The sequence below is a fragment of the Micromys minutus genome (assembly GCF_963924665.1).
Source record: "Micromys minutus genome assembly, chromosome: 21".
NCBI classification, from domain to species: domain Eukaryota; kingdom Metazoa; phylum Chordata; class Mammalia; order Rodentia; family Muridae; genus Micromys; species Micromys minutus.
In genome coordinates, this window is record NC_137956.1 from 38,778,804 (window position 1) to 38,804,942 (window position 26,139).

Consider the following 26,139-nt stretch of genomic DNA (forward strand, 5'->3'; position numbering starts at 1 on the left):
AAGTTTAAAAAGATACACAAGACACATGTCTTCATTTTGTGGCTGACTCAGAGACTCACCGGCCTATTGTAACACTGGGACTTATCCAGGCGATAAACCTCATTGGGCCTGCAGAGGGCTGGCATCTGTCCACATTTATTGGAAGGACCAGGAACTAACTTGGTCTAGTTTCACTTTTGGTTTCCTGAAATTACAGAGGAGCTAGAAAGAGAACTGTAACCGGCTGGTGCCTGTTCCCATCAGCTCCAAGCTCTCCCTGTTTTCCTTCCCCTTCTGTGAGTATCGCAGCCTCCCTTCCCACTCCCTCTCCAAGACTCAGGATGGATGAGGAGCTTTACTCAAGGCAACTGTGAGTCTCAAGGTGGGACGACAAAGTTGGGTGGCTTCAAGACCTTTGGTTTCCAGCTGCCACACACACCCCCCACCTTCTTGACTACAGGTATGTACTGGGCCTGCCTGCTATGCAGAGGATCCAGAAAGCCAAAGTCTTCTTATGTGGCCTGCAGGGCTTGGGAGCCGAGGTGGCCAAGAACCTGGTCCTTATGGGTGTGGGCAGCCTCACCCTGCATGATCCCTATCCTACCTGCTGGGCTGACTTGGCTGCTCAGGTAAGAGTTCTTGGGGTCTCTATGCTGCCTCCGGAGCAGGGCCAAAGGGGTGTGTCTCTTGATCAAGCTGCACTGAGTTGTCCTTAGTTTTTTCTCTCAGAAGAGAGCTTGGGAAGGAGGAGGGCTGAGGCCTCTCATGCACAATTGGCTCAGCTCAATGAAGCTGTCCAGATCTCCATCCACAAAGGCGACATCACTGAGGACCTGCTGCAGGGTTTTCAGGTGCTTACCCCAGCGCCGCTTTGCACGATAGCCTAGTACCTCCCTCCTGCCCTTTAACGGCAGACAAGGTGATTCCAGACCTGCTGATCACGGTGTTCATCTAGGTAGTGGTGTTGACTGACTCCAAGCTAGAGGACCAGCTAAAGGTGGGAACTCTGTGCCGCAAGCATGGAGTCTACTTCCTGATGGCTGAAACCCGGGGCCTTGTGGGGTGAGGAGACCACCTGTATACCCCACCACATCAATTGATCCCAATGCTTTGCCCAGCCTTAAGCTTGGCTCTATTCTCCCCAACTCAGCCTCAAGACTAGCCAAGGATCCTCTTAATTCTGGACTACAATCTCACCCTTGTTTCTCCCCCTCAGCATGTGGATCTGCACTAGTACACCCTACATGTCCAAATCAAAATCTCCATGTCTTTCCTATACTTCCTTTCCCTCTGGGCTTGTCCTGATGTCCCCTATTCACAGCTCTGATGAGCTTCTTCAGTAACGTCCACCTACCATGCTAGGCGGTTATTCTGTGATTTTGGCGAGGACTTCACTGTTTTGGACCCTACAGAGGTAGAACCCACGACAGCTGCCATCCAGGACATCTCTCGGGTGGGTGCTAAGATGTAGAGGTTTCCCTGATGTCCAGAGAAAGGTGTCGGGGCCTGTGGGCGGTAGGTACAGGCACTCTGAAGACAAGCCATCTCTCACTCAGGGATCCCCCGGCATTGTCACTCTGAGAGGAGGGACCAAAACACAGCCCTTCTATGATGGGGACTTGGTGATTTTCTCAGACATTGAAGGCATGGTTGAGCTCAACCGTCATTCTCCACAGCCCGTCCGTGTGCAGGGTAAGTCAGCCCTACTCCAACCACTGCCTCAGCTGGGGGAAAGAACTTATGTTAAGGAAGACATAACTTACTAGCATGGCTCTCTCACAGAAGATGGGTCCTTAGAGATTGGAGATACAACAGCTTTCTCCCGTTACTTGAGAGGTGGGGTTGTCACTGAAGTCAAGAGACCCAAGACTGTGAGGCATGTGAGTACAAGTACTTCTGAGGTGAGGTCACCCAGCTACCCGAAGGGGTGCATAGTGTCCTAGACCTGACCCCGAGCCCCTACAGAAGCCCCTGGACATAGCTCTGCTTCAGCCCCATGTGGTGGCCCAGAATACTCAGGAAGTACAACGTGCTCACTGCCTACATCAAGCCTTCCATGCGCTGCACAAGTTCCAGCAACTTCGCGGCCGGCCACCCAAGCCCTGGGATCCTGTGAGTGACCCCATATTGTGAAGTACACAGCCTCTGCCTCACTAGGCCTCACCTTTCAGATCTCACCTCACTGGAGGCTGAGTCCATAGACGTACCAGGCCTAGAGCCTGAAGATGCTTGCTTGCTCCATCTTTAAGCCCTCACAAGCAGGTCGGAAGCTGTGCTCATTTGGGGATGCCTTCAGTGCCTCCGGCTGGTGCTGGTAGCACTTCCCAGCCTAGCAGCAATGCCAGGCTTCCCCACTTAGGATTCTGCTACTTCCATGGAACAGGGGAAATGGGTGCCTGAAGGCTTTGAGTGGGAGGTTAGAATTCAAGCTGGGACTAGGGGCTCACATAGGGGCTATCCCACAGGATGACTCAGAGACCGTAGTGGGGCTGGCCCATGACCTAGAGCCACTAAAAGGGACAAAAGAAGAGTGGTTGGATGAGGATCTACTCCGGAAAGTTGCCCTGAGTAGTGCTGGTACCTTAAGCCCCATGGCAGCCATTCTGGGTGGAGTGGCTGCTCAGGAAGTTCTGAAGGTAGGCATATGTAGGGAAAGGGAGGGATTAGGGAAGTGTACCAGAGGGTATCTGGAGCATGTTCCCAACCCAGCTGTAGCCCTTAGATGGGATCCAAGGGGAGTAGGAATTAGGAGTTGATGGAGGCCCTCAGAGTGATGTACCCGCCCCTAGGCAATCTCCAAGAAGTTCATGCCCCTGGACCAATGGCTGTACTTTGATGCCCTTGAATGTCTTCCAGAAGATGAGACGCTCCTTCCCAGTCCTGAGGACTGTCAACCAGTGAGAACTGGGGGTAAAAGCCTTGTTCAAAATCAGAGTTAGAAGAGAACCCAGAACACCTCTGAGGTCCAGATTAAACAACTCAGGGTAATGACACACATAGGCAGTCAGCCATCAGTGGCCATTGTCTGTGTTCCGTAGAGAAACTGCCGATATGATGGGCAAATTGCCGTGTTTGGGACTGGTTTTCAGGAGAAACTGAGCTGCCAACACTACCTCTTGGTAAGCTGAGGGATGATAGTTGGAGATGTCTTTGGGAGATCCAGGCCATGCTCTCTGGCTGAGACTGTTCCTGCCAGCAGGTGGGTGCTGGTGCCATTGGCTGTGAAATGCTCAAAGGCTTTGCACTAGTGGGCCTGGGAGTTGGGGCTAATGGAGGTGTGACTATTGCTGACATGGATCACATAGAACGCTCCAACCTCAGCAGGCAGTTCCTCTTCAGGCCCAAGGACATTGGGGTGAGTGCTGGCCCCTCTTACATTCTAGCTCCTTGCATCTCGGGCTGCTCTCTCATCACGTGCCCATTTCCTTTCTTCCCAGAGGCCCAAGGCAGAGGTGGCTGCAGAAGCATCCCATAGTCTAAACCCAGACCTACAAGTGACTTCACATACCTGTGCACTGGATCCCACCACGGAGGACATCTATGATGACAGCTTCTTCTCCAGGGTGGATGGTGTTGTTGCTGCTGTGGACAGTTTCCAAGCCCGTGAGTGCCTCACTCAAAGCTGAGTCCCTTGCCCAAGGCTCTGGCAGCCTCACCCTACATCCTCTGTCCTTTGCCAGGGCACTATGTTGCTGCTCGATGCACCCACTACCTGAAACCACTGCTGGAAGCAGGTACCCAGGGAACCCGGGGGAGTGCTTCAGTGTTTGTGCCACACGTGACCGAAGTCTACAAAGGTCCAGCCTCAGCTGAAGCTTCTGAGGATGCTCCCAACCCGGTGTGCTCCCTGCGTCACTTCCCCAGCACAGTAGAGCACAGCCTGCAGGTAGGTACAGTGAACTCTCTCTATCTCAACCCTCAACTGCAGATCTGTTCCTCATCTAATACTTTATCATCCTTCCCAACCCCCACCCCCACAGTGGGCCCAGGATGAATTTGAGGGGCTCTTCAGACTATCTGCAGAGACCATCAACTCCTACCAACAGTAAGGTCAACAACAGAGGTAGGTAGGAGTCCAGGACTCCAGGAATAGAGTGCAGCCTCAAACTTCCCTCCTCTCTCTGCAGGACATGCACGTCCCTGTTGGGCACAGATAGGACAGGAACATTGGCCTTGCTGCAGCAAGTGATGGGTGTCCTAAGAAAGCGCCCACAGACCTGGCGAGACTGTGTGGTGTGGGCTCTTGGCCACTGGCAACTGCGCTTCCATGATAGCATCGTGGAGCTGCTGAGACAGTTCCCATCTGATAAAGTAGGTAGTCAGATGCTGGGCAGCTGATGGCTCCAAGAGACTCGACAGTCCAACGGCCTTTATTTCCTTAGGTGCTTGAGGATGGAACTCTGTTCTGGTCAGGATCCAAAGAGTGTCCACATCCCTTGCAATTTGACCCAAACCAAGTGAGTGGAGTCATCAGACCTGAGTACCCTAAGGGCAGACGCCACCTCTGTTTTCCCCTATGATGCACAAATGCTAAAAGAGAATCATTCTTGTATAAATTCAAGTGTCTGTCCTTGAGAGAGGCAGGCATTCAAACAGATCCACAAATGGGCAATGTATCCCATCCCATATACCCATGGTCCTACTCTGCCTGGCTGCAGGACATGCATTTCCTCTACGTACTGGCAGCTGCCAACCTGTATGCACGGATGCATGGGCTCCCTGGCTCACACAGTCAGACTGTACTCAGGGAACTGCTGAAGCTGCTTCGAGAGGCCGATTCCATGCCCCAGAACTTCCCTGCTGAATTTGGTGAGGCCCCAGTCTGGTACAGCTATTCTTGCCCCTCCCCACCACCGGTCTTCGGCCTGTGCTTAGAAGGAAAGTGGGGCCTAAACGCCAGACAGCCAACTCATTTCCTTTTTTCTAGTCCTCTTCGGTTTGGTTTGTTTGTGTGCTCATTTAGTTTTTATTTTGTACACATGAGTATTTTACCTACATGTATATCTATATACCATGGGTGTGCCTGGTGTCCACAGAAGCCAGAAGAGGGCACCAATCCACTGAAACTGGAGTTACTGACAGTTATGGGTTACCATGTAAGTGCTGGGAATCGAACTAGAGTTCTTTACAAGAGCAACAAGTGCTCTCGACAGCTGAGCCATCTCTTTAGCACTTCTCCGGGCCTCTTACTTTGCTGCTTAGTTTATTTCCATCCTCTGGTTCCTCAGTAGGTTCCTCTCTCTGCTGCCTAAGATATATCCCAGTTCTTTTGAGAGACTTTCAAAATTTGAAGAAAAAGAAAAAATTCAGAGGAGTGCCTAGCTATGGTCCTGGATGAGAACAAAGCCACAGGGAAAGAGTGGGGCTGCAAGAAAATAGATGTCAGCATCAACCAAGAGAGAGTCCTTGGTTAGATCAAGTGGTGGCAAATGGCAGGTTTGGCAGAGCCTGAGAACGGATACAAGGCACTAGAGTATAGGAAATGAGCTAAGGACTGATCCCATGCCCTGCTCCCTGACAGGCCAGGAACAGTTGAAGGAACTGCAGGAAACCCTGGAAGACTGGAGCAGGGGCCCCCCACTAAAGCCTGTACTGTTTGGGAAGGTAGGGTCCCAAGATGGGGTGAAGAATTGGGCTGAGGTGGGATCAGGAAGCAGGGAAGACAGTGGAAGCAGCTCACTCCCCTTGCATCTCGTCTGCACTCTGTGACAAAGGAGGGAGATGGTGGGTACCCAACCAGAAGACTGTACAGAGACCTCTCAGTGTCATACAGGTGGCCATGCTGAGGACCCCTGAGGGATACCACTGCAGTGTTAACACTCCTGTGATCTTGGTCTGGCAGGACAATGACGGCAACTTCCACGTGGACTTTGTGGTAGCAGCGACGGTCCTGCGATGTCAGAACTATGGGATCTTACCAGTTAGCCATGCTCGGGTAATTTCACCCTTCTGGGGCTCAGGCTAGAAGTGAGAGCCAAATCTTATCCCTGAACCTTGAGCCCAGACCAAATGCCCTGTCTTTGACAGATCAAGCAAATGGTAGGCCGGATTATCCCAGCCATTGCCACCAGTACAGCTGTCGTGGCAGGCTTATTGGGCCTGGAGTTGTATAAGGTGGTAAGTGGGCCACGGCCCCTTGGTACCTTTCGTCACAGCTATCTGCACCTGGCCGAAAACCACTTCATACGCTCAGCGCCTTCTGCCCCAGCCATCCAGTTGGTGAGCCTCTGATGCCCGTGTTCCCATTAGGCCTGAGTTTTTTCTCTACTCACCCAAGCAAACAAGTCCTCTCTCTAGCTGTGGGTTCTCTCAGACTATGGGGGAGTCCTGTAGACTCCATCCAACCCCCTTCCTGCTATGAAGCTAGGCTGGGGCCTGTCAGACACAGGAAACGGCCATCAGCCATAACCCCCAACCCCCCTGCAGTTCAGGGTCTGGGGGAGCTGCATCTTTAACTCATTAGTGGAGCCAGACATCCCCCATGGCTCCCTCCTTGTCTGTAATATCCTGGTGGGGAGGAGAAGGGAGGGGCAACCATAGACTCGGCCCCAGAAAGAATCTAGCTTCCCTTTGTAGAAGCCCTGTTCTGTTCACCTCAAGCCAAGTTAAAGGGCACCAGGCTTGCTACCAGGAGTGTGGGTCTCAGCCCCATGGGACAGAATGTTTATACTACTGCATATGAGTTCTGGGCATCCCTGGTATGTGAGCATGAAGGAATCAAGCTTGCACATCTGTGTGCCAGATGGAAGAGCAAGGATCTTCCTCAATGAGAATATGTGCACGTGGGCACATATGTAGGTATTGTTGGTTTTATGTGTGTGGGGAGGTTGTTCCTATGAATTCAGGATGGCAATGCCTCCAATAGTGTGCCCAGGCTCTGGCCCAGTTGGCGTTTCCCTGAGGCACAGGAAAGAGGACAGAAGAAATGCCCTCACCAGGAGAGAGGACAGAGGTCACCAGCTAGCCTAGGGTCCCTCTGGACAAGCACACAGAATGCTTTTGTGAGGTGCCCCACAGTTAAGCAGCACAGAGACTGCCTTTGTCCACGGGATGGGGGTGGGTAAGAGTCCCCATCATGCCTCTAGTCTAGTCTCAGCTCGACCCTGTATGTTTTCTGATTATTGGGAGGGCCCCTTTGTGCGGGACTCTGATTATCTGCTACATCATCTGTCCTCAGCTATAGGCACCAAAACTTCTGACCTGGGAAGATGATGGGACAAGAATAAAAGCTTCTCTAGCCTGTTAGTAGGGATCCTCTGAGTCAATAGTGTTCCATTGTTACCATGCCCTTGGTTTCTGTATGCCCATAAGCAATCCAAAGCCCTATATGTAAGGACTAGGGAGCAGAATGAGCCGTATCTCCCAGATCCCAGCCTCCCCTTAGAGGAACAAGCTGCTTTATCGGAGAATACAGCAACCCAGCTCCAGCTTCCTCAGGAAGCAGCCCCCACCTCCCCCCCTCCAGCTGGCCTGTTCGATGGACGTCTGTTTCCCCATACAGGGCCTCATAGCTCCATTTCCTGTGCTGGCCCCAGCCTGGGCGGGGAGGGGGCTGAGACTCTGGGCCCAGATCCCACCTTCCACCCCCCCCCCACCCTTTAGCTGCAGCTTCCTGCCTCTAGAGCAGCTCCTCCTCTAGGAAAAACAGCTAGTAACTGGGCTAGGGGTTGCAGGTTTGTGTGAGAAATCTCTAAATTCCCCTCACCTCCATCCTGTAGTTCTGTCACTTGAAATGGACCTGTTGGGACCGCCTGAAGGTTCCTGCTGGGCAGCCTGAGAGGACGCTGGAATCGCTGCTGGCCTATCTGCAGGTATGCCCTGTCTCCACTCTGTCCCTGGCCCAGCCCAGCCTGGCCCATTGGGTATCTATGTATATCCTCTAGGAAAAACATGGACTGAAGGTGGAGATCCTGCTACATGGCCCGGCTCTGCTCTATTCTTCAGGATGGCCATTTGAAAAGCAGGCTCAGCACCTGTGCCTCGGGTGAGCTGGTTGTAGCCAGGCTCCTTCATGTCCCTGGATGCTGAGGATGGGTGACAAGGTCTTTTTCTCAACCCCAGTTTAGGCCCCTCACACCTTCTTGAGGCATTCTTCCACCAAATGGAGTCAACAAATGGGCCCTGGGGTGGGGGTGGGGGTGGAGCTAAGAGCTTGAGGAAGGGGACTTATGTAGCTGTCTGCTTGGCCAGCCCCCTTGGCTCCTCATACTCTGCCCAGCCCCCATCTCCCTTCACAGCCTATTCTCAAGGGACACACAGCTTCCTGCCTCTTGCCTGCCCCACCAGCTGCTCCTAAAATAGTTTCAGATGTTTCCTGCCTTGAGCCGCTCCTGCTCCTGGTTGGGGCTCTTGAGGGCTCACCAGCACCCTCTGGTCCACACTAGGTTGCCCCCTGTCTGCCTCAGCTCACCTACAAAATCTCCCCTAACCCCTTTCTCATACCAGAATGACAGAACTGGTTCAGAAGGTGACCGGATGGAAGCCCAAGCCTGGGCTGAGGGTCCTGGTGTTGGAGCTGAGCTGTGAGGGCGAGGGGGACAAAACAGCCTTCCCACCACTGCATTATGAGCTGCGATGAGGAAGCCACCATGTCACCACTTGGCCATCAGGAACTCTGCCTAAAATTCCTGCATCTTCACTCCACGGCAGATGCTCCAACAATAAAGGCTGGTTGAAGGAAGGCACAAGTGGAGTGGAGGCTAGAAAATGAATGGTGAAGCGCACAAGGGTGAGATGGGAATGACAGGAACCCAGGAGCCCTGGAAAAGGGAAGATTCTAGACTGGCCTGTCTTGGTTGTGCTTCACAGGGCCAGGGACACTTCCTGAAGCCTCAGGAGTATGGAACCAGCAGTTTAGAAAAAAACAAAAACCTTTATTGTCCCTAGCTGGAGGGCAGGGTCAGAGGTAGCTGACATCATTGTAGATAATAGGCTGGCGGCTTCGACAGTTCATGAGAGCTGCAAATCGTGAAATGTCCGAAGGCAGGTCAGGTTCTGGGCGAGGTGGGCATGACAGTCGCTTGCCTGCCATAGCTGTCCGGCGAGCCCTGGCCAGCCTACGCCGAAGCTGCTCAGAGAGACCAAGCAGGAACTGAGGTGGTCGAGCACGGGCTCGGGGTGCATCTCCATCACTCCCCTCACTGGTTGCTTCAGGCAACTCCATCCAGTTGTGAACTAAATCAGCAAAACAGTTATCCCCTAGCACCAGGGGCTGCCGACTGCGGCCCCTGTTCAGCAGGGCTGCCGTCCAGTCCTCTGCTTCCAATCCCTGCCAATGTTCCAAGCAAGCATCTGGGGTGGACTTGGGCCTTGGACGGTGGGCGGGAGGTTTGTTAGTTACAGCTGCCCTACTGCGCACGGGGAGGTCACTGACTGAGAAACGCTGTCTATGAGGTGGACGTTCTGGGGGTGCTTGACGCTGGGGTCCAGACAGATCTTCCTCTCGCCATGTACTGCCTGACACCTCTGAGAAGCCAGAGTCCCAGTCTAAGGCATGTTCCCTAGGACATCCCAATGGTGCACCCCTGTCTTCTGCTACCAAGCCTTCTTCCTCTTCCTCTTCTACACAGCAGACAGAGTCCTCTTCCAAAACCTTGGAGGCCCTCAACTGGCACTTGGGCTGTAGATTTTGATCAGTTTTGGGTTTTGGTTGCAGTGGGCCAGGCATTGGAGGTGAGCCTGTGTCCCGAGCACACAACTGGAGAGAAAGATAAGGCAAATGTTAGACAGGGCTTTCTTAGTCCCTGACCCCTTGGTGTCTAACCAAGCCAGTCTTGAGAATGGAGGGTTCAGAAGGACTTGAAAAGCCTCTGGGTAGCAAGTCGGAACTGTAAGCACAAGGCCCACATGGGGGCACTGGCACTCGAGGTTCATGTGGCTCACATCCACAGAGCTGGTGGCAGTCCGGCAGGCTGCAGCACGCAGGGCCGGGCAAGTCAGCACGCGCCACCAGGGCGGGCAGGCAGAGTAGAGAGGAAGGAGGTACAGGCCAGCCCGTGGTAGGGGATGTCCACGGCAGTACAGCACTTTTTAGGCCCTGGGTGCTCCGTGTCGGTCCCCAAAAGAAACTTCTTTTCCCAACTCTCCTCCCCCATTTCCGCCACCGGCAAGGCCAGCTGGGCGCCTGTTACCTGATGCCCAGAACAGTTCCCAACCGTCAGAAACCCGAAGCGGGCCATCTGGGCCATCTGTAGCGCGCCACCCCGCCCCCATCCTGACTCTGATGGGTACCGGGAGTTTACCCCGTTGCCATTTGTTGTTCCAGCCAGGCGGCAGCCACGCACCCCACACACATCTTCACAACCACACCCACTCCAAAGACTCACTAGTTCCCAGCGGAGCTGGCTCAGGAAGCTGTCAAGTCGAGCGCTGTGCATGTTGGTGCTGGTGCTGTACACTCTCCAGGTCGGCCGGCTCACCACCGATCACCCGCGGGAGCAGTGCAGAGTGGGCCGAGTCGGCCCGCCAGTGGCGTCCGCACCCTTGCCTTACTCCAAGGCTCCTTGCTCTCAGTAGCTGCTCTGGCCGCTGCCGCCCCAACATCTGGCAGCCGCGCCCTGCCCCGCCCCCCTCCGTGCCCTAGCCAATGGAGGCGGGGCGAGCTGAAGAGGTTCTGCCCCTTTCAGCCCCGCCCTCCCGTCCCGCTTTGCTGGTGGAGCCTGGCTGTAGTAGCACCGGAGACCAGAGCGCAGCTCAGGACACCTTCGTGTCTCAAAAAGTTTAGCTAACCCTGCTGTAACGCAGTTCGGACACGACCCCTTCCCGCCCCCCGCACGTTCATTCCTTGACCTCATCTTTTCAATTTGTCCCCTGGTGAAATAGCGGTTTCTTGTACTGGGGCCCCAATGCGACGCCCACGTGTGGGCACTGTACCCTATCTTCCGATTTGACAGTATTGTAGCTCACTCGAAGTCCGTTCAGTGGCCTTGACCATCCCTGGAAATGATAGGACCGAACTTCCTTCTGCCCGATAAATACTCAGTGAAGAGCCTTAAGAGAGAGTAAGGGAAGGGCCATGGCAAAATTCCTTCCAGCATCCCTCTGGCCTAATCTGAGCAGAGATAGGCTGGCCTGCCCTCTAGTGGGGATCGCGCGGCTATGGTCTGCATCCTCAATCCGAACCATTGACCAATAGATTGCTTGCAGGAATGGAAAAGGAAAACTGCTCTTTGGCTCCAATATTTAGAGCCTTTCTCCTGAGGCCACTCCACAATCAGAGAGAGGTACAGTCTAACTGGAGACGGACTGGATCTATCCTCAGACAACAAAATATAGGAGAATGAGGGCAATGAGTTCAGTTAAGGGATAGGACTCTTAAAAAGATATGGCTGAGTTCAGCGAGGAAGAGCATTTTAGATGAAAGGGTCTGCCAATGTAAAGAATATTGAGGGGCAGGGACTAGGCAGACCAAACGAAAGGAAAACACAGATGTGTATGCCCCATTCAGGGCAGGGGTCTGTGGATAGAGAGAAGTCATCAAAACCAAGCCATCAGAAGAATTATGGGAATCTCTTGAGTTTTAGTTTTGGTGCCATAAAAAGCATGGAGCTCCTTTTCAGGGAATCACCAGGGCTGTGTTCTGCAAGATATAGTTGTTTTGCAATCAAAGAAGGTTCTGGTCTTTATCTCAGGCAAGGGTGTGTGTCTGAAAGCCTGGTTCTGAACCCAGAGGGTAAACAGAAGCATCATTCTAGACTTTGGATGACTCTAGAGCTAAGATCTACCCTGACTGATGCATGGGTGCAGACAGGTAAAGCATGGCCTCCAAGTTTCCAGTGTGAACAGCTGGCTGGATGGCACTATCATTAAAAACACCCAGTAGAAGGAAACCTCTTGGGCTGGAGAGATGGCTCAGCGGTTAAGAGCACTGACTGCTCTTCCAGAAGTCCTGAGTTCAAATCCCAGAAACCACATGGCGGCTCACAACCATCAGCAATGGGATCTGATGCCCTCTTCTGGTGTGTCTGAAGACAGCTACAGTGTACTCACATACATAAAAGAAAAACAAAAGGAAAGAAAAGAAGGAAACCTCTCCTTTCCTTTCCCATAGATCTTGCTGCTGGTCGTGATGGTGACAAAGACTGAAGAGCACACCAACTCTGGCCTCACAGCCGTGTAGTCTGCCATAGAACATGTGGGCCAGATTCAGATAGGCCTGAATTCTTTTTGTAAAACTAGGATAATCTATGAACTAAAGGGAAGAATGGGGAGCTCTGTACAGTTGTAGGAACTGCTGTCTAAATACTTGGGGGAGTCTTTATCCCTTGTGTTGTGCTTTCGTGGCTCTAGTTTGTTGTAAGGGCTATGTAACCAGTGAAGGGACCCTCATCTATGATCTGGCCTGCAGTTGGAAAAACATCACAGGAAGGAAGGGGCAGGTAAGAGGATAGCTCTAGAAGCAGAAACTTTTGGCTAGATGCTGTACAATTTACATACATGTAACTCGATAAATAAAGTTTTTACTTTTTGTTTGTTTATTCTGTTTTTTTAAAAAATATTTTATGTATATGAGTACACTGTCACTGTCCTTAGACACACCAGAAGAGGGCATCAGATCACCATGTGGTTGCTGGGAATTGAACTCAGGACTTCTAGGAAGAGTAGTCAGTGCTCTTAACCACTGAATCATCTCTCCAACCTCTGTTTGTTTTTTTGCTTTTTTTTCTTCCAGCTCCTGATTTATTTGTTTGTTTGTTTGTTTTTCCTTATTTTTAAGACAGGATTTCTCTGTGTAGCAAGCCCTGGCTGTCCTGTAACTCACTTTGTAGATAAGGCTGGCCTCAAACCCACAGAGAGCCATCTGCCTCTGCTTTGCTGGCATTAAAGGTGTACACCACCATCATCTGGATAGATTTGTTTTCAATCCAGTAGAAACGGGAAAGAGGGGCTGAAGTGGTGACTCAGCAGTTAAGAGCACTGACTGTCCTTGTAGAGAAACCTGGGTTGAGTCTCAGCACCCATATGACAGCATAAAACTTTCTGTCACTTTAGTTCCAGAGGACCCTCTGTCCTCTTATGGCCCCTGTAGGCACTGCACACATGTGATATACTTGTGAATACCAGGCAAGATGCTCACACTCTTAAAACAAAAGGAAAATCTGAGCTGGGCATGGTGGCACATACCTTCTTTAATCCCTGCACCCAGGAGACAGAGGCAAGCAGATCTCTGTGAATACAAGGCCAGCCTGAAGTTTTGAGACAGCCAGGGCTATGTAGAGAGAGACTTGTCTTGAATAAAAATATCTTCCAAAAGGGGGAAAAAAAAAGACAAGCAAAGGCTCACTGCAGACGTGTGAGTCTTGAGAAAGGGTCAGCTGCTAAGTATATGAGTATGGTGCTCAGGAGAGAGAAACACTGAGGTGGAGAGGAGTGGACAGTAAAGCCAGTGGGTGGCATTTTAGGCCATGGCCTTGGAGGAGACAGAGGTGGTGAGTGTAGACAGAGGAGGGGAGCGGCGAGCAATTTCCATGCTGGAAAACATTTCACTGGATAGAGGTAGGAAAGATGAAACAGAAACATGGAGGAAACTAGCCAAGAGTAGAAACATGAGAGACCCACGAGCCAGCATGGGTGTGTCAGAGACAATGGGAGCAAGCATCAAGCGTTTAGGAGGAGTGAGAGAAAAGGGTACATGTCTGGTGTTGGGAAACATCACAAGAATTAAGACCTGAGGATCCCCAGAACCCATGTAAAAAAAGAACCCAAGTGTGGTAGCAATGGTTTGTTGTAATTCTCTGATGCTGAGAGGGAGAGATATTGGCAGACAACCTAGCCTGCCTGGCTGGTGATCTCCAATGGGAGATTCTGTACCAAATAAAAACAGGGCAAACCAAACTGAGTGGCTCCTGAGGAATGCACCCAAGGTTGACCTCTGGCCTCTACATGTGTACCAATCCAAACACACACCTCCAAGTACACAGAAAAGAATAACCTTCTGGCTTCAGAGTGCACAAGAGCATGTGCCTGCAGTCTTAGCTACCTGGGAGGATGAAGCAGGAGTAACCTGGGCAACATAAGGAAACCCTGTCTCAAGAGAGGCCTGGTGAGATGGCTTATTGGATTAAAAAAAAAAAAAAAAAAAAAAAAAAAAACTTAAGACCTGAGTTCAGTCCTAGATCCCTCAGTAAAAGAGAGCTGATTTGTGAAAGTTGTCCTCTACGTCCACACAAGTGTTATAGCATATGTCCAAGTTCACAAGAAAAACACACACACATTTAAGAACAGGGAAAAAATAGGGCTGTTGAGATAGCTCAGCACTGACATTTGCTGTTCTTTCAGAGGACCTGGTTCAATTCTTAGCACTCATGTGCTGCTTCAAAACCATTTGTAACTCCAATTCCAGGGTATCTGACACCCTCTCTGGCCTCTGTGTGCACAAGACATGCATATGGTACACAAAATATATGCAGGCAAAACACTCATATAGGAAATAAAAGTAGCCAGACAGTGGTGGCTGTGGGATGTGCCTTTAATCTCAGCACTTGGGAGATAAGGGGTACCTCTGTGAGTTCCAGGACAGCCAGGACTATACCAAAAAAATCCTGTTTCAAAAAACCAAAAAGGAAAGAAAATAAAAGTAATTAAGTCTTTTTTAAAAAAATTAAATTGGGGGGCTGGGGAGATGGCTCAGCAGTGACTGACTGCTCTTCCAGAGGTCCTGAGTTCAAATCTCAGTCCCCACATGGTGGCTCACAACCATCTGAAACTCCAGTTTCTTCTTCTGGCTTCTATGCATGTGGTGCACAGACATACATGCAAGCAAAACATTTCAAAGCCTTTGAAAATGGAAATATAATACACAGACAAATCTTAAAGACACTGGCTCAGTAAATCTCAGTTTCGAGGCTGGTGTAGTTGCATCCCAGATCAACACACAATACAGCACACCTTCATTTCCTCTCTGAAGATTCCTTGGTTCCCTGCTGTTGATGTCCCCACAAGTAATTCTTAGCTTTAGTTCATCTACTGGAGATTCTTTCGTTTGCTGAGTGTAGACCACTTTTGATTTTCTTTGGTGGCTGGGCTTAGATTTCAGAGGCAGAAACCTTTCTAATGGTAGGAGGAGGCAGCTGGAACGCAGACTCTGTGGGGTAGAAGTCTTGGGGCTATTTTCCTGGGCACTGGGTTTGCTCCGTCTGCAAGGACAATGTGACCAGTTACACCATCTGTAGCTTGAGCCTCCTCCCCTCGGATCCCCTCAGGGTTGCAGTAATGAATGGAAGAATTCACTAAAAACAGCGGAAGATGGGATTTTCCAGCAGCTCCTAGAGACTGCTAGGGCTCTAAATGCTCCTTTACTAGGTGGGTGGAGCCAGAGCTGGAGTCTGGGAAACCACCTGATGGCTATGTTTAAGCAACTAACCAGGCAACAGAGTTAGCCTGAGAATAAGCTTCCTTCACCATTTCTTCAGACTACCATGGTGCTGGTCAGGCTCCTGGGGCTTCTTTTTGCTTTACTTATCCCTGGTAAGGAGCAGGCAGGTGTGCGTGTTGGGGGAACCCAGTTTGCCAGTGAAGTTCCGACCTTCAGATAAGCTAAAGTGGAGGGCAGAGACTGAGGAATCCCTGACCCTAGTTCCCTCTGTTGGCTGTTTCTTCAGTCATGTTCTTCATCTTTCTTCGCCTGTCCAGTGTCGGCTGTGGGAGACAAGGAAGGACTTTGGAGGCTTGGCCTCTAGATATGGTCAGGCCCCAAAGAAAAAGGCTATTGCTGTGTTTCTTAATGTGGCTCTCTCCTAGTCCTCCACAGCCTGCCCTGGTCCACGGATATCTCTGAGAGCAAAGGCCCTGGAACCGTCCTACAGACTTTCTCCTTCAACTGCTCCTCCTACATGCCTACCCTGGAGTTACTCAGTGTGAGACCACCCACCAACTTCTTCAACAAACCCAGCCTGCGCGGGCAGAAGGGAGTCTACCTGGGGAATGTAAGACCATAGATACAACTAGGGATTGTGGGAGACAAAGCCCGAAGTGGTCAGAGAGACAAAGAGCCTAGGCCCTGCATGTCTTGTCAATCTACCACAGGTGACCTTGAGTACCTCCGCTCGGCTGGATGCCCTTGCCGTGAACCACTATGAACTGCAGCTGCGGTACACCTGTGGTAACTTTGTGGCAGATGGATTACTCTTTGTTCATGTGCAGAGGGACCCTGGGCGGATCCACTGTACTGGTGCATTTGCCAGCCCAGGTGAGGCTAGGGGCAGTATGCTGGGAAAGGAAAGACTGGTATGCCTTCAACAGAGCCTCTCTGACCTCTTCTCCCGACAGCTGGCGAATTCATTTATGTGCCAGAGACTGTCACACCTGGGGCCCTGCTGTACACTCTATTGCTGCCAGGCCTAGGAGTCCAGAGAGCCCAGGTAAGCTCTGAACACAGGACAGGATGTAGGAGGAGGGAGCAAAGAGAGAAAGCTTGGCTCCTGTCAGGCCGGCACAGCCTCTAAAGACTCTGAGGTAGTCAGTTGAACCTCTTCGAAATCATGTTTCTGGATAGAGCCACTAAGGGCTACCTACCCTCCCAGCAACAACAGTGGTTTCCCATAGGGACTAAAAGCTTATGAGTTCTATGTATTCTAAGTTCTCCATGACCACCTTAAAAAATCACTTTTGTAACACTAGAAAAACTGGTGCTCCTCCTTCCTATTGCCCCCCTTTTATTGGGAGTGTATGCATGTAGGTGTGCATGCATGTAGGTGTGCATGCATGTAGGTGTGCATACGCAGTGCTATGCATATGGAGTTCTGGGGACAACTTCTAAGTTTTGGTTCTCTCCTTCCACCGTGTGAATACCAAGGGTCCAACTCAGGCTGTTCTGACTCGGCAGCAAAGGCCTGAGCCAACTCAGAGGTTTTTCTTACTGTTGTTTCCTTGTTTGTCTTTGAGACAGCCAGGGTTACATAGAGAGATTCTGCTTAAAAACAAAACAAGAAAACAACAAACAAAAAAGAGTAAACATCCCAAAAGGGTATTTGTTTTAGCAGAGTTGAGGATCGGAGCCAGGGATCACAGTAGAAGGCAGGAGGCCTAGGCTGGGCCAACACTAGTGGTGGGGTACAGAACAGTCAGATATAAGCAGCAGCCTCCGGGGTTATTTATTGAAGGATGTTGACAGGCATACTTGGGATGCTGGAGACTGGAAGGGATCACTAAATATCTCTGTCCTGTCAGATAAACATTACCAGTGCCCAAGACCCTCCATTCTTCCCCGGGCCTTTCTCCATCGATGAGCATGGACTGTTGTGGGCACCATCCCAGGGCTTGAGAGGCCAGGCTCAAAAGGTAAGCATGGCTTTGGACCTGGGGATAGCTATGGATTGGGCAGAACCACCATCTCCTGAGAAACAATTTGTCTTTTGCTATCTTGACTGATAAGCTTGTCTCAGACTACCTACTTCCCTGTGCTGACTTCTCGGTTCAGCTCTATTCTGTGCTGGGATCTGCAGGTCCTGAAGGAGGATAGGCCAGTGGTTCTGGAACCTCACGGGTCCTCTAACATATGGTGTAATATTTATGTCAATAAAACTTTGGAGGGAAAACTTTGGGTAATGGAGCCAGCGAGGAGGAAGTTCCCCTTTTAAAATTGTCATTTCTGCAATTCCCCAAGTTCCATCCCCAGCACCACAAAAACAAACACCCTTCCACCTTCTTAGTAACTGACTCTTAGAAATTCTAACCTAATAATTCACACTGTGAATGAATGACTTGGAAGAATTGGTGGCCCAGAATAATAGGGCCCAAAGGGACACTTGTCAACAGAGTGGTAAGTGATAGTTCCTTGTGGATGTCCTGAGGAGGACTGCCTATTTGAAGGGAGGATTAGCAATGGGTATAGCGGTAGACACATAACGTCATTTCCTTCCTGTCCTGTATGCACTGACAGACCTTCAAGCTGCAGATTTTAGTGTCCTTAGAAAAAAGCCAAAGCTGCAAAGGGATGTTTACAGTGAAGGTTTTGCCTGAACCCTCCAGCCAAGTCTCCTTCCTGTAAGACTCCCCTACCCTGGGAACAGTGGACGATTTCCCAGGGAAATAGTTGGGGTAGGCTGCAGGTCTGCTGGACCATCTTAGCTCCTATAGAAAGGGTGCCCTTGGGAGGGACCTGGGGATACTGCTGGGTTGAGCAGGAACAAGCAGAAGCTAGCTTTCCACTTTTTGTTCAGACAGAAGGCCCAGAGTATCACCATCCCAGAGGATCTGGTTCCTGGGAGCAAAGTGATTCAGGTCCAAGCTAGGGGATTCAACTTACTCTATGAAATCATCTCCCCACGGCCCAGTTCACTCTACTCTATTGGACAAGGTGAGGGAAGGAGTGGGGTGGATACCAGAGATATCTGTAACTAAGAAAGGGTGAGGCACAGATATGATCCACTCCCGAAAGTTTGGATTGAGAGCCCTAATCTTAGAGGAAGAGGCAGGAATGGCCAGGATCATTGGTCTGTCCCCTTTTGGGGCGGTTGGTGGAGAGCGGGGACTGGCCTGGGGCAGGACAAAGCTTTGTTTCTTACACCCTCTCTCTACACTCTCAGTTGACGGGGTAGTGCGGACCACCGCACCTCTGGATTTGACCCGTGTTCAGGGCGCGATGGTCACAAAACTGCAGGTAAAGGCCTTTGAGAAGCTCCGGCCTTGGGCCAGCGCAGTATCCGATCTCACGGTTAACGTGCGCGCAGTAAACCAGAGGCCCCCACGCTGCCATCCAGCGTTACTGGTGTGAGTACCCGGAAGCCATGGCCGGGCTGGTTGGGATGAAATTCTCTGGCTCATCATTGGTCCAGACTCCTGTCTTGCCACCTGCCCTCCACTCCCAGGACTCAAATTCCAGAGACTGCACTTGTGGGCACTGTGCTGGACACACTCACGTGTGTTGACCCAGACTCTGCAGGCGCCCCCCTCGACTACCAGCTGAGGTTCCACAGCCCTCCCGACTCTGCCAGCCTCCGTCTTCGTGACAGAATCCTTGAGGTGCCCAACATACACTCCTAGGCTCCCATGCAGACAGGGTGGGAGGGCCAAGGTTTGTTGGTATTGAGACCATGGAGGCTGACATGGAGAATAAGGTTGTGGAGACAGCCTGCAGTCTGGAAAAGTGGGTCAAGGTAGGGTATATGTGCACACCCTGGTTTGAGGCACCCTGACATGCCTGATCCTGGCTTCATCTTACTCTCTGTTCCCCTTGGCCAGGTGAACTCTACATTGGACTGTGACACTCCTGGGTTTTGCTTCCAGCATTCAGCTTCCATCTTGGTGTTCGATGGTGGTCAACCCCAAATGACCAGTGAGTGACCATTCTTAGGCCTGACCATTCAGAACAAGGCTATTTTGTCCACCTCCATTCCATCCCCAAGCTTTCCCCTCCCTCAAAAACTAGATGGTCAGGATTGTCTCAATTTAAGAACCCTCGATATCTTTTGAGACCGGCACCACTCCACAGAAAACCTTCCCTCCAGTATAGGGCCATATTTACTTACTAAGACCCCTTAGAACAGATCTGGATACCTCAGGCCATCTCCTTAACTGCCAAGTGGTCCCCAGCTGAGGTTCCAGTGCTGGTGATGGTGACACCCGTCAACGAGTTCTCCCCAGCCTGTGTCCCACGCACGTTCCGGGTTCGGGAGGATGCAGGGCCCTACACTCTGCTGGGCTCCATAGAGGGCACGGATATGGATTACCCTGGTAACAGCCTGGAGTACTACATCTCTGGTGGACCCTCCACCTTTGCTGTGGATCGTCTGAGTGGTACTTGAAGCCCAGGGCTGGGAGGGAGGGATGGGGCCAGAGTTGCCCTACAGGCTAAAGATCTGATCATTTCTTATAGGAGAGCTTCACCTCCTGGGGCCTTTGGACTATGAGCAGCAGAGGAGTTATAGAATCATTATTCTGCTGATTGATCACGGACAAGACTGGGACCTCAACAGTCACCGATCGGGTTCATGTACCATAACCATTGAGGTTGAGGTAATTAACCTCCAAGGCCTAGAAAAAAACAAATTTCCCTCTGGCTGTTTGCTTTTTCATGCAGACAACTCAGTTTCTCATAAGGGCTGGTTGAGGGGAGGGGCTCACTGTGGAAAGCCTTAACGCCTTCTACTTGCCTCTTAGGCTCTGTGTTTTCAAAGAAAGCAGATGGGTTAGCCTGGGAGTTTGAGGAATGGGCTGCAATTACTCCTAATGTGGTGGCCTTTCTCCAGGATGTGAATGACCATGCCCCCGAGTGTGAGCCTCCATTCCAGGAACTCACCATCTACACTCCCCTGGGTCATAGTATGGAGGTGACTAAGGTGTCATGTTGGATCCCACAAGAGCCACAGCGTTTGAGCCTCTCCTACAGCATCGTGGGAGGTGTGACTATGTGGGGACCATCAGGCTGTTGGCGAGGGTCAGGCTAAGTTAATAATACCTTCTTCTCCTATCTCCTTTCAGGGAATAGCCAGAGCCGATTTAGACTCCAAGGGAGCATCCTGGTGTACAGCGACACTGTGTTGGGGCCCCTGTGGCCAGAGCAACTCTGCACTTATGAGTTATTGATTCGTGTTGCTGATACGGGTCCTTCCATCCCCCACCTCAGCACCACAGCCACCATCATAGTACATCTAGTTCCTTGGAAAGCCAGTACAGTGGCCACCAGCACCCACCAAAGCACAGTGAGGGGGCTCTCAGGCCCTTGGGGGTTGGGAGAGAGGGTCTTGAAGGATAAAGACAGCTGCTTTTCTAAGGCAGAATTAGGAGAAAAGACATTTTAGAGAAATCTGCTGGAGGCAAAAATAAACCTGGGGTGTGAGGTGCCCCACTTCATAGGAAATTTGAAAACTGGATTACCAGCAGCAGTGGTGAGTCTGTGACCTTCCTTTCAGGTGTCCTCAACAGTGACACCCCTGATTGTGACAGATGTAGAGGCTTTCTGGAAGCCAGAGCCCTGGTTTGTGGTAGTGCTGACAGCAACTGCTGCAGTTCTCTTCCTGGCTCTGGGTTGGCTCCTCAGCAGGATTCTTCGGGGGTAGGTTCCTATCTCTGCTTCCTGCTTCCCTACCCTACATCTCGACACTGGCTGGAAAAGGTAGTTTTGCTCACTAGTGGATGACACTGCCAACACCGGTGAGCAAACAGACTGAGGAGGGCTGCCGCCGTCTCTCCAGAATTACTCAGGTCGGGGGGCCCTGAAGTGGTTTTCATCATTGGTGGAGTCTCGTCTTGGAATTGGATGGCCATAGATGGCTCAGAGTTTGGAATTTACCACTGTTACCAACACCTGTCTTCTACCTTATTTCTGCCCTGCTTCTGTAGACCAAGCCTCCTGAGACCAGGGGTAGGACAAATAATAGTGTAGGCATCTCATGCAGGCACTGGCCGTTTCCAGTATAAAAGAACAGATGACATTACCCCTTGGTGTTAGAAGGCCTGCTACTTTCTTGGCCTTGCCTTTTCTTCCTGGCCTTCTAGGTTGGCCCAGTCACTACAGGCACCAAGCAAACCAGCCAGAGCTCAGCTGCTAAACAGGTTAGTCTCTGTAGAGGTAAAACAGGCTTATTTCTATGTCTGGGAACCTATCTCCTAAACTCAGGCTGCTGTCCAGACTCATCTTGTACTTCTACTCCAATTCACTATAGCATCCAGGGAAATGAAGGCTCTACTGAGAGGCAAATGGAGGCACCAAGAATGGAGATGTCCCAGGTACCCAGAACTGCCATGAATTTGGTCTGCCAACTCATAGCTCAGGTTGAGGGGCAGTGAGGCTGCTGTAAGGTACTCCCTATCCCTGCAATGCCTGCCTTCCTGCCTGTGAATGGCATGGGCCTTCCCAGTGGGCAAGGTTCTACTCACTGTGACCTTTTATTCTTTTCAGCAACATTTTGATGGCAGAGCCCAAGATGTCCGTAAGTCTCTACTTCTCATAACCTATTCTCTGCCTGGGCCCTCCCCCTTTCCCAGAATTTCTGGGAAATAGAAATTTTCTCTTCCCTTTATTATTCATATTTCTCTCTCTCTCTCTCTCTCTCTCTCTCTCTCTCTCTCTCTCTCTCTCTCTCTCTGCTGCCACCATGAAACATCCATCACCAATGTTTTCACTAAGCTCTTCTCTTACCCCTATGCACCCTCGGCCACCCTTCACCCTATAGGTGACTTTTGTTAAGCACTAGGTGTGCCTAATGACGACCCAGACCTAGTCTTGTCCCAGCTCATCAGGGAAGGGAGATGGTGGTAAGGGGGAGAGCTCCCCACATATTCCAGCTTCCCAGGGCATTATAGCTGACTAATCTGACATGGGCTGCTGTAGAGGATCTGATAACCCCTAGTTTTCTGTTTATTTGAGTCAAAATTTCCAACTCTTTGCTGTGAAGGGAAAGAGGAGATAGTTTGGGTCCCTGTGGAAGGGGTGACTACACTGCTAAAGCCAGCTGTCCCTTCTTCCCTCCTCTCTCCTGCCCATCTGGGCACAGGTACAGGGAGAGATTACCTGTTCAGCACACTCACGGGAGCCCGGCGTTGGCTGTGAGGCCAAGCAGTTGCTTTACTCTGTGGGAAATTCCCTTTTCACATGATCATAGCCTGGATTTCCAAATCAATTTAGTAATAAAGACTACAAATAGAATACCGCCCACCTTGTAATCTTTGTAATCTTTGTACGGGAGAAGCTCTGAGAACTGTGTTTCCTTGTTGTTACTTGGAGAAAGTGTCACCTCCTGTGGGTACTCTATGGAACTGTAAGATTACTTTGAAAAAGTGTTTCATGCTCTGATAGTGACTGACACTTTGAGAAGAGGCTCTTATCTTTGTCAGTGATGGAAGGGCCTCTAGTTGTCCTGTCTACTTGGAGATAATTGCTTTTCATTTTTGAGACAGCGTCTCACTGTGTTGCCCTGGACCAGGCTGGCCTAGAACTCACAGAGATCCACTTGTCCCTGCCTTCTTAGTGCTAGAATTACAGGCATGTGCTACCATGCTTAGTAAGACTTGCTTTAAAACTTTTAAAAAATATGATTATATATTGAGTCAAGGTCTCTTTGCATAACCTTAGCTATCCTGGAACTCACTGTGTAGACCAGGCTGCCCTTGAATTCACAGAGGTCTGTCTGCCTCTGCCTTCCAAGTGCTGGGATTAAAGGGATGCATCACCTTCCAGGAAAAATTTTAGTTTAAATACATGGCTTGCTTTTGTGGTTTGGAGCTTGCCTGCCTGCCTTGGTCTCCTGAGTGCTTAGATTATAGGAACATGCTATCATGGTTGGCTTGACACTGGCTCATGCAGAGTACACACTCAGATATAATGCTCCCTCCCCAGTTTGTGATAGGGCTTCTCGATGACCTGTAACTCACAAGTAGGCTAGGCTGGCTGATTAGTGAGACCCAGGGAGGGATCTGCCCATCTTCCTTCCTCTTCCTTTCCTACACTTTCCTATGCTTTTTTTTTTTTTTTTTTAAATATGCTGTACATTCTGGGGCTCTGTCCTTAGCTCAACATTGTTGGTTTCAGAGGGTCCGGACAGCCCTCATGGACAGCTTGGCAACTTTGTATAGAGGTATTTTGGGGAAGGATCTGGGATTCCTAGTGGGAGAGATGAATCTGTGCTTAGCTGTTCCTGTGTTACTGAAAGCCTCTTTCTGATGCTGAGTCCATGACTCTGTAACTGTTTCCCCTGACTCTTTTATTGCTTAGCTCTTCCTGTGCTAATCTAGGTCACTGCACATAGCCAGGGGCTTTGTAATAGCCTGGAGAACAGATTTTACTGTGCGATGCTGACCCCATGCCCAACCTGGTGTCCTTTTTTTTCTTCAAGAATAGAGGGTATGTTTTAATATATTAGCTTCAAGTTCCCAACCCTGCCTCAATTTTTAAAGACAGGGTTTCTCTGTGTAGCCCTGGCTGGCCTGGAACCCATTATGTAGGGTTCAAACTCAAGAGATTAGCATACCTCTGCCTCTCAAGGGATTGTAGGTATGGCCATGCTCTGCCTAGGAAAAACTCTAAAATTATTTTTATATGTATTTGTGTCTATGTGAATTAATATATGCCACATGTGTGCTGGTACTCATGAAGAGGGTGTTGGATTCCCATAAAACTACTGTAGCTGTCCGATGTGGGTGTTGGGAACAGAACCCAGGTTCTCTGAGAGAACAGCTCTTAACCACTAAACCATCTCTCTTAATGGGGTTTCTATCAAGAATGTTAGAGGTTTCAGGCTCAGCAGCCTGAGAGTGGCTATAAGTGGGTTTTCCTGAGTACTAGGATTACTCTAAGAGCTTATTAAGTCTTCTTCTTGTTCATTTTCATTTTATAGACAGGGCAATCAAGTCTCAGAGAAGCTAAATCTCAGAATTCTCAGAGTTAGGGCATTTTGGTGTGGAACCAGGTGTTGTGGTGCCCTTTGGTATCCTAACCTTGAAGCCAAGCCCAGGGTAAGGGGCCTAGTTATGGAGAACAAGGGATGGCCATTTTCATGGGACTCATAGTTTGCCTTGGAGACAGACCATGATAACCAAGGGGGGGGGGGGGAAATACTGTCATAGGAATTTAAGGGATGCTGTGAGGCAAAGAAGAGCGGCCGCTATGTGCTGAGGCTTGTTCTGGATGCAGATTTAATTCTATGCAAAATAAGCTGGGGAAAGGGGAAGCCAAAACTGAAGAGGTGTCTGTCACAGACCGCTGTGCCTCTGGACTGGTGAGAGGCAATTCTCGGAGACGCTTAGAAAACACTAATTCTGGAGCTAGAAGAGGTGAGGGACCCATCATCACCACTTCCTAAGGCTGTGTGACCTTGGTTCAGGCTCATTTCTGCGCCTCAGTTTCCTCACCAGTTAACTAGGGTCAATCCTAATTACAGAGGCAGGCGACAAAGCAAATACCATACCGTTGACAATCCCTACGTGTGTGCGAGAGTATGATAAACGCTGCCAGCTCAAACCGAAACGGTTGCGTAGGTAAGAAAACCAAGGGCGCTCCAGCCTTTCCAGTCCTTAGCAAAAACGCCGCCGCTAGCAAATCGGAGAATGGCGCGCATGCGTCAAGTCGTGCCGTCACAGTCACGTGCCCCAGGCATTCTGCACGAGAGGCACGCCCTGACTGACGGAACAGTCTACGAATTGACAGGAAGAATTCCTTCAGGCGTTCCAAGCCGAGGCTGTTGATTGGAGATAACTTCAGTCAGGGGCGGGTTCTTTGCTGTCCTTGGTTACTATGACGCCCGGCCCCCGCCCCCTCGGCTGGCCGCCATCTTGTTGTTGATCCGTACCCAGTGGGCAGCGCCAGGAGCTGGACCGAGCGGCCGGTGTGGGGCCGCTGCTGCGGGGCTCAGCCACCTGCGCTGCCTGCCAGGGGGCGGGCCGAGACCTGGAGGCCCGGGGGGCCCAGCTCCCATTGGGAGCCTTGGGCGCCCGCTGTCCGGGTCGGGCGGGTGAGTGACAGGAGTCGGGCCAAAAGACCCGCCCGACACCCACGGCGAGGGTGGTGGCGGGCGCGGGGTTGTTGCTGGCGCGCGTAGGTAGGGGTCGGGACTTAGGGCGAGCATCACTGAAACATCATGCCAGCGTCCTGTTTGGCCTTTCGCAGAGCTTCCCAGATGTTGGCACGGAGGTTGGGAGGGCAGTCCGGGTGGAGGTCGGAGAGCCCTGAGCCCTAGGATCGGCCGGCAGGGTAGCGGGAAACCCGTCTTTCAGACCGAATCCCTGGGTGTCTCAGAATCTGAATGCTGAGATGTGGTTACTGCCAGTTAGTTCTCCCGGCCGTAACGTTCCTCCAAATCAGTGATAAACGTACGCCGCTCTTAAGATTTCACACTCTTGCAAGTAATTTTTTTTCCAGGCCGCCTGAGATTAAGATGAGACGAAACAGGCCTAAAATGCCTTATGAGCCAAGCGGGGTGGATATCCGGGCCCAGTGCTTTTGGTAGGGCGATGATCTTCTGCCTGGCACCACCGAGAACCCTCGGAGCCCTCCGTGCTCTTCAGGACTCACTGTTTACCGCTTCTTTAAGAACCTAGCTAAATGTCCACAGTAGCTGAGTTTTATTTGTGGTATAAGTTCTTTGGTGCTCAGCCACCACTTCTTTTGGAGTAGGGGGGATAAGGATGATTTGATTAATTTTGTCTCTTAAAGAGACAGTCCGTCAGGAGACATAGGAGTATTAGAACTATTAAAAAACAAAACAAAACTGAAATTGGGTATGGGAG

The 26,139-nt window shown here is 50.8% G+C and overlaps 4 protein-coding genes across 6 annotated transcripts in view; 3 read left to right on the forward strand and 1 right to left on the reverse strand.

Moving 5' to 3' along the window:
* The first annotated feature begins 229 nt into the window (after nt 1–229).
* UBA7 (ubiquitin like modifier activating enzyme 7) lies at nt 230–8,659 on the forward strand. Of its 3 annotated transcripts, none has more exons than XM_080934298.1 (24): nt 230–349; nt 440–608; nt 696–830; nt 935–1,041; nt 1,342–1,432; nt 1,536–1,671; nt 1,762–1,859; nt 1,945–2,091; nt 2,445–2,615; nt 2,769–2,876; nt 3,018–3,098; nt 3,179–3,334; nt 3,417–3,582; nt 3,660–3,865; nt 3,960–4,024; nt 4,107–4,290; nt 4,362–4,436; nt 4,638–4,788; nt 5,501–5,583; nt 5,822–5,914; nt 6,007–6,198; nt 7,698–7,790; nt 7,863–7,963; nt 8,425–8,659. In XM_080934298.1, the coding sequence occupies exons 1-24, from the start codon at nt 321–323 to the stop codon at nt 8,555–8,557; spliced, it is 2,970 nt and encodes a 989-aa protein (XP_080790424.1). In that variant the 5' UTR covers nt 230–320; the 3' UTR covers nt 8,558–8,659. The 3 variants fall into 3 exon arrangements, with proteins under 3 accessions (XP_080790424.1, XP_080790426.1, XP_080790425.1); XM_080934300.1 differs by having other exon boundaries at nt 7,881–7,963; XM_080934299.1 differs by having other exon boundaries at nt 1,765–1,859.
* Nucleotides 8,660–8,878: 219 nt separating this feature from the next.
* INKA1 (inka box actin regulator 1) lies at nt 8,879–10,470 on the reverse strand (the record flags this gene model as incomplete). Its single annotated transcript, XM_080934659.1, has 2 exons — nt 10,305–10,470; nt 8,879–9,676 (listed from the first exon to the last, which is right to left on the reverse strand). Exons 1-2 carry the CDS (start codon nt 10,353–10,355, stop codon nt 8,879–8,881), a joined length of 849 nt encoding a protein of 282 aa, XP_080790785.1. The 5' UTR covers nt 10,356–10,470.
* Nucleotides 10,471–15,395: 4,925 nt separating this feature from the next.
* CDHR4 (cadherin related family member 4) lies at nt 15,396–22,468 on the forward strand (the record flags this gene model as incomplete). Its single annotated transcript, XM_080934555.1, has 19 exons — nt 15,396–15,444; nt 15,718–15,902; nt 16,003–16,165; nt 16,246–16,337; nt 17,146–17,256; nt 17,858–17,961; nt 18,138–18,274; nt 18,504–18,687; nt 18,786–18,939; nt 19,159–19,252; nt 19,510–19,713; nt 19,793–19,932; nt 20,166–20,316; nt 20,398–20,618; nt 20,829–20,971; nt 21,415–21,471; nt 21,582–21,669; nt 21,818–21,848; nt 22,413–22,468. The coding sequence occupies 19 exons, from the start codon at nt 15,396–15,398 to the stop codon at nt 22,466–22,468; spliced, it is 2,364 nt and encodes a 787-aa protein (XP_080790681.1).
* A 2,728-nt stretch (nt 22,469–25,196) lies between these two features.
* The window catches only part of IP6K1 (inositol hexakisphosphate kinase 1), a 38,899-nt gene continuing 37,956 nt past the window's right edge, over nt 25,197–26,139 (forward strand). The window contains exon 1 of the mRNA XM_080934101.1: nt 25,197–25,364. The gene's annotated coding sequence lies outside the window, so the exon portion shown is untranslated. The remainder of the gene's footprint in view (nt 25,365–26,139) is intronic.

What these genes read in the sequence shown, in the direction of transcription:
- UBA7 (XM_080934298.1), top strand. Translation starts at nt 321, where the DNA reads ATGGATGAGGAGCTTTACTCAAGGCAACT. An exon ending in ACAGCCCGTCCGTGTGCAGG is followed by an intron (nt 1,672 to 1,761) that starts GTAAGTCAGCCC and finishes GCTCTCTCACAG; the next exon opens with AAGATGGGTCCTTAGAGATT. An exon ending in GACAGTTCCCATCTGATAAA is followed by an intron (nt 4,291 to 4,361) that starts GTAGGTAGTCAG and finishes TTATTTCCTTAG; the next exon opens with GTGCTTGAGGATGGAACTCT.